The sequence below is a fragment of the Hylobates moloch genome, unplaced genomic scaffold (genome assembly GCF_009828535.3).
Source record: "Hylobates moloch isolate HMO894 unplaced genomic scaffold, HMol_V3 SCAFFOLD_7, whole genome shotgun sequence".
Classification (NCBI taxonomy): Eukaryota; Metazoa; Chordata; class Mammalia; order Primates; family Hylobatidae; genus Hylobates; species Hylobates moloch.
The window spans coordinates 83,666,701-83,673,824 of NW_026652282.1; the positions used below are offsets into that span (position 1 = coordinate 83,666,701).

The 7,124-nt window shown below is 44.5% G+C and overlaps 1 protein-coding gene across 1 annotated transcript in view; it reads right to left on the reverse strand.

Annotated features, from left to right (window-relative positions):
- Nucleotides 1-13: 13 nt before the first annotated feature.
- The window catches only part of NOX1 (NADPH oxidase 1), a 20,181-nt gene continuing 13,070 nt past the window's right edge, over nt 14-7,124 (reverse strand). The window contains exons 8-12 of the mRNA XM_032756232.2: nt 6,425-6,660; nt 6,046-6,208; nt 5,554-5,700; nt 4,910-5,034; nt 14-464 (exon numbers count right to left, since the gene is read on the reverse strand). Coding sequence (XP_032612123.1) covers nt 338-464; nt 4,910-5,034; nt 5,554-5,700; nt 6,046-6,208; nt 6,425-6,660 — 798 coding nt within the window. The 3' untranslated portion in view covers nt 14-337. The remainder of the gene's footprint in view (nt 465-4,909; nt 5,035-5,553; nt 5,701-6,045; nt 6,209-6,424; nt 6,661-7,124) is intronic.

Below are 7,124 nucleotides of genomic sequence, written 5' to 3' on the forward strand. Positions count from 1 at the left end.
AGGAGATGGTAACACTGGAATTGATAAAATCACCTGGGATTAGTTGTAAAACTCAACCACCAAACCTCTGCTATCAAGCCTTGCTACGGCTGTCCAGAAAGATTTACAGTTACTTTTCCAAGAAAGGATCCATGGGCTTTAAGAACTTCAGAAGTTCTTAAGTTGCTGAAACTCAAGTAATGGAGTTGAATGCAATCAAAAAAAGAATACCAGGGAGTCAAGGCTTGAGAGGCACATTCTTATCCTAAAGTGACTGCTCAAACCTGACCAGACCAAGTAAATTACGGAAGATACAAAGGAGAGACAAAATGCAGATTACCGTCTTTATTCCTATAACTCAAAAATTTTCTTTGTTGAAGTAGAATTGAACCTTTCTAGGATCCAGACTGGAATATCGGTGACAGCATTTGCGCAGGCTCTTTGCCAAAGTCGGAGGGCCACATAAGAAAACTCCCACTACAGACCTGTAGGAACAGAACAATAGTAAGGGCTAGAATGCGGCAATGATAGAATGGAGAAACTGCCTCTGTTAGGCCTCTACTAATTCCAAGAACCTTGAATAAAAATTCGGTTGTTAACTCCCACGTTCTTCATGGTAGTTTTTTAACCTTTTCTGCGCACAAACCCCAAATATGCTCTCAGCCCCTAACACTCTCAGCACTCAGCCTTCCCTGTTTTGAGAACACAGATGAGAGACATAGGACAGTGCAGTGGGTAAGTGCCAGACTGTGCAGCCAGTCTGTCTGGGTTGTCTGGGCTCAAATCTCAGCTCTGACATTTATCCCACCTGTGGGACTTTGGGCACATTTCTTTTTCTTTTTTCTTTTCTTTTTCTTTTTCTTTTTTTTTTTTTTTTTTTTGAGATGGAGTCTTGCTCTGTCCCCCAGGCTGGAGTGCAGTGGCACGATCTCGGTTCACTGCAACCTGCACCTCCCAGGTTCAAGCAATTTTCCTGCCTCAGCCTCCTGAGTAGCTGAGACTACAGGCACGCACCAGCACGCCCAGCTAAATTTTGTATTTTTAGTAGAGATGGGGTTTCACCATGTTGGCCAGGCTGGTCTCAAACTCCTGACCTCAAGTGATCCACCCGCCTCAGCCTCCCTAAGTGCTGGGATTACAGGCGTGAGCCACAATGCCCGACAAGGGCAAATTTCTTAACCTCTCTGTTTCAGCTTTCCCACCTGTAAAATGGGGATAAAAATAGTACTCACCACATAAGGTTGTTTTAAGGATTAAATAAGAACATGTAAATAAATTAGAAAAACGCCTGGCACGGCCGGGCGCGGTGGCTCACGCTTGTAATCCCAGCACTTTGGGAGGCCGAGGCGGGCGGATCACGAGGTCAGGAGATCGAGACCACGGTGAAACCCCGTCTCTACTAAAAATGCAAAAAAATTAGCTGGGCGTGGTGGCGGGCTCCTGTAGTCCCAGCTACTCGGAGAGGCTGAGACAGGAGAATGGCGTGAACCTGGGAGGCGGAGCTTGCAGTGAGCCGAGATTGCGCCACTGCACTCCAGCCTGGGCGACAGAGCGAGACTCCGTCTCAAAAAAAAAAAGAAGAAAAACGCCTGGCACATAGCAAGTACGTATGTATTAGCTCCCATTAAACCCATCCACTGTGAGCTTATCCCTACCTCAAAATTTCTCCTACTGGAGAGGTAGTGTTCTTTCTTGCCAAAGCTAATCTTTCCAACTATGCTCTGGGTCTCACCGTCTTCTTCCTTCTGTCATACCTTTCTCTCTCCCTCTTTTAAAAATCTAATTATGGTATAGTTTCTATACCATGAAATTCACCCCTTTGAAGTGTGCAATTTGTGCTTTTTAGCATAGCCACAAAGTTATGCAACCATCACCACTATCTAATTCCAGAACATTTTCATCATCTGCAAAGAAACCCCATCCACATTAGCAGTCCTCATTTCCTCCCAACTACCCTGTCCTACCCAAGACGATCACTTATCTACTTTCTGTCTCTGTGGGTATGCCTATCCTGAATGTTTCACATAAGTGGAATCATACAATACGTGGCCTTTGGTGGCTGATGTTTTTCAGCATGATGTTTTCAAGATTTGTCCATGTTGTAGCATGATTCAGTACTTTGCTTTTTTTAATAGCTAAATAATATTCCAGTTATGTGAATATACTACATTTGCTTCATCCATTCATCTACTGATGGACGCTTGGCTTGTTTTCACTTTGGGGCTACTATGAGTAATGCTGCTATGTACATCATGCATAAGTTTTTGTGTAGACATATATTTTCATTTCTCTTGGGTGTATAACAAGGAGTGGGATTGCTGGGTCATATGGAAACTATGTGATTTTTTTTTTTTTTTGGAGACAGAGTCTCACACTGTCACCCGGGCTGGAGTACAATGGTATGATCTGGGGTCACTGCAACCTCTGGCTCCCAGGGTCAAGCGATTCTCCTGCCTCAGCCTCCCGAAGAGCTGGGATTACAGGCGTGAGCCACCGTGCCCGGCTGGCAACTGTGTTTAACACTTTGAGGAACTGCCAAAGAGTTTTCCCTGGGTGTGGTATCATTTCACATTTCCACAAGCAATGTACTAGGATTGCAACTTCTCCACTTCCTTGCTAACACTATTGTCCATCTTTTATTATGGCCATCTTAGTCCTCTCCCCTCTTTCATGTATTTATTTTATTCTATGTACTGGTCCCTGTTCTGTCTATAAATATGCTTAAGCTAAATAAACATTTCCTGACCCTGCTACTCTTCCAACACTATTGACCATGCTTCTCTAATATTTGCTCCCTTGGGTTCTGTGACACCACTTCTCTGTGTACTCCTGTTTCTTCCCTGGTTTGTCTTTTTCCCTTCCCATGTAACCTAGGCAGCATTCCTTGGTACTCTGTCCCTGCTAGTCTCTCTCTCTCTCTCTCTCTCTCTCCTGACAACCTCATACTCTCAAAACTTCAGTTACATTCAACATGATAATTAGCATCTTTTATGCTTATATGCTGCTTTAAAATTTACAAAGCATTTTTTCATATATTGTCTCACTTAATTGTCATAACAACCCTGCAAGTGAGTAGAGCAGGCATTCACTAATATGACCCTTGTCTTACAGATGAGGAATCAAGATCAGAGGGTTCAGAAGTTCAAGGTCTCATAACCAGAAAGTGTCAGAACCAGAATAAGGGCCAGGCACGGTGGCTCATCCCTGTAATCCCAGCACTTTGGGAGGCTGAGGTGAGTGAATCACCTGAGGTCAGGAGTTCGAGACCAGCCTGGCCAACATGGCGAAACCCTGTCTCTACTAAAAATACAAAAAATTAGCTGGGTGTGGTGGTGGGCACCTGTAATCCTAGCTACTCGGGAGGCTGAGGCAGGAGAACTGCTTGAACCCAGGAGATGGAGGTTGCAGTGAGCTGAGATGGCACCATTGCCCTCTAGCCTGGGTGACAAAGCAAGACTGTGTCTCAAAAAAAAAAGAAAAAAGGAAAAAAAAGGAGAGAATCAGCATGAGGACCCAGGATCATCTGAATCCAAGTCACTAAGTGCTCTAGCCACTGTCTTCCTGAAGCCTTTCCTAATCACCCCATGTGGCCATAGACTTTTCTTCCCTCTAGCATCCATGAACCTCTTTCATGGAGTGCATTATTCTGCTTTGAGGTGATTGTGTGCATCTCTTATTCAAATGTATGCTCCTTGAGGGCAAGAACCATATCCTATTTCTCTTTCAACCTCCAAAGCTTCTAGAACGGTGAGAGCTGAGCTTATAAAAGGTAACCAAGGCCGGGCTTGGTGGATCATGCCTGTAATCTCAGCACTTTTGGGAGCTGAGGCAGGTGGATCACCTGATGTCAGGAGTTCGAGATCAGCCTGACCAACATGGTGAAACACCATCTCTACTAAAAATACAAAAAATTAGCTGGGCATGGTGGTGGGCACCTGTAATCCCAGCTACGTGGGAGGCTGAGGCAGGAGAATCGCTTGAACCCGGGATTCGGAGATTGCAGCGAGCAGAGATCGTGCCACTGCACTCCAGCCTGGGCGACAAGAGTGAAACTCCATCTCAAAAAAAAAAAAAAAAAAAAGGTAATCAAGGATATTTGTAGCATTGAATTGATCATCACCTGCCTACTTGTTCAGGGAATCTCAGCTTCATCTCCTTCCCATTGGAATGGCTGATTTCATAGCACCAGGGTTTTTTGTGCTGTAACATGCTCAAAACCCTCCAGAAAGATTGAGCTCAGGTGGCCAGTAAACTAGATAATACCTTTGTTACTTTAAGTAGAGATTATTGAGTCCCCTCCCCGCAAAAATGCATTTGAATTGCTCCAGTTCTCTAGTTTGTTTGGTAGTATAGATCAGAAGTGGGTCCACTTGCCTCACTGTTTGAATGGAGTTTGCTGGGGCAAAAAAAACCTCTTTTCATCAATTTCAAGATCATGACCCTATTTTTCTAAAACCCCAGATGAAATTTCCTCAGTCTTCACCAAGAATCTAAGAATGGCACAAAAAATTTCTGCCCCAGAGATCTTAAGAGTGTTCAATATGTTGTAATACCTTTCCTAAATCCTAACATCCTAACTCCTCCGCACTCATCTTTTTTTTTTTTTTTGAGACAGAGTTTCCCTCTTGTTGCCCAGGCTGGAGTGCAATGGCGCAATCTCAGCTCACGGCAACCTCTGCCTCCCGGGTTCAAGCGATTCTCCTTGCCTCAGCCTCCCAAGTAGCTGGGATTACAGGCATGTGCCACCACGCCTGGCTAATCTTTGTATTTTTAGTAGAGACGGGGTTTTGCCAAGTTGGCCAGACTGGTCTCGAACTCCTGACCTCAGGTGATCCACTCACCTCGGCCTCCCAAAGTGCTGAGATTACAGGCAGTAAGCCACCACACATGGCCCCTGCAGACTCATCTTACTAGAGGAAAATATACTTACTTGGGGTGGGAGGTAGCTATTGTAGAAAACTCATTGTCCCACATTGGTCTCCCAAAGGAGGTTTTCTGTTTCAGACCTGTCACGATGTCAGTGGCCTTGTGAAAGTTTAATGCTGCATGACCAACCTGGATTCAGAGGAATAAAAGTTAGAAAAACCAAGTCCTAGGCTGGGCGCTGTGGCTCATGCCTGTAATCCCAGTACTTTGGGAGGCCAAGGTGGGTGGATCACCTGAGGTCAGGAGTTCGAGACTAGCCTGACCAACATGGTGAAACCCCATCTCTACTAAAAATTCAAAATTAGCTGGGCGTGGGGGTGCATGCCTGTAATCCCAGTTACTCGGGAGGCTAAGGCAGGAGAATTGCTTAAACCCAGGAGGCGGAGGTTGTGGTGAGCCAAGATCGCGCCATTGCACTCCAACCTGGGCAACAAGAGCGAAACTCCATCTCAAAAAGAAAAAAAAAGAATAAAGAAAAGAAAAACCAAGTCCTGATAGCTGCCTCTTCTTTCTACCACTTTTAAATTTGTGTGTGAGTGTGAGGGCAGGTAAGAAATCATAAGAAATAACTTCTAATCCATATGCACTATCTTCGTCTGACATTCGTCTTATGTTTAGTAGGGGAATTAGTGTGTTATTTGGACTCACAATATTGCTGTCCCATCCGGTGAGGAAGAGATGGTAGTTTAAAAAACCCACTTTGCCTAATTCCTCCATCTCCTGTTCCAGGGAAGTCAACAGGTTGTTGAACCAGGAAAAGGCACCTGTCTCCCTGCAGATCCAGTAGAAATAGATCTGAAATCAGCAAGAGAGAACATAGCCTTATTAGGTGACCTTAAAAATCACATTTATAGAGCCGCAAACTTTAGGCAGCAGGGATGTTCAGAGTTCTGACAATCTTCCTTAGGAACGAGCCTTCCAACATCTTTGGTCAGGGTGATCTTAAACTCCAAATTGAAAAGAAGACCCTGTTCTTATGATAAATCTGTAGAAGTAGATGTCCTGGCCAAGAGAAGTGATCACTTATTCTCATAACTCCAGGGATAGGTTGCTTCCTTATCAATTGTAAAGAGCTTAGCCCAAGAAGGCAATAGACTTGTCAGACTCAGGCCAGATGAAAAGTGATATACGGGATTATACCTTTTTTGTTTTGAGGTTGTGGTCTGCACACTGGAATTTGTACCAGATGGATTTCAAGATAGAAGCAAAGGGGGTGACCCCAATTCCTGCTCCAACCAGCACAGCCACTTCATACTGGAAAACATCCTCACTGGCTGTGCCAAAGGGACCATCCACTTCAATCCTGGCAGAAGACAGAAGATAACGGGCAACTGAAGACTCCCCTCCACCTCCAACCTCAAACATCCTCCCAGAAACATAGTTGTTCCCATGGCTGACTTCTGCATATTTATTATAATCCTATTCTATTGTACCAAACTTAAGGTTCAACAAAGAATTGCTTTCTCTTTTCTGCCAGTCTGCATCCTGGTCTGGGACTCTCCTGGTCTCAAGGACCTACCTGGGAATTGGTGAATATTGTTGTTCAAAAGCCCTTATGAGATTTTCTGTCCAGTCCCCTGCTGCTCGGATATGAATGGAGAAGAAATCTTCCTCTGGAGCAGAGGTCAAAGTAAAAGGATGCCATTCCAGGAGAGAGATTGAGGGGCAATTAACAAAGATATACTGCCCCACTTCCATGCTGAAGCCACGCTTGTTCATCTGCAATTCCAAAACTTTGGATGGGTGCATAACAACCTGTGAATGAAGCACATAGACCAAAGACGACAAACTCTAATGGCAACAGGGACAGGCAGATAAAGCAAATGAGTGAAGCTGGAGGGCTGGTGACAGTGGTGAACTACAAACACAAGTCCTCTCTAAAGAGGGCAGCAGCTACTTAGCTCCAGACAGTGGTTGCAATATGGAACCATGACAGTGTTATCAGGTTTCCTGATTCTTCAAGAGTAGCAAGAAATAGCTTTTAAAAAATCAAACAAAAGCTTCCATCCAGATTTTTAAATGTTGGTAAACAATTCAGCTTTATAAACAAACATTGTGTGCACCAAACAAAATATATCTGTGGACTAGCTCTGGCCCAGGCTGCCTGTTTGCAACCTCTGACATAGACTCATCCTGATGATTTCAGCCAAGTCCCTCTTTCCCAGTTCTGTCCAGTGCTGGAGGAACTGAGGTATGCCAAACCCAAGTTCTTCTTCTTC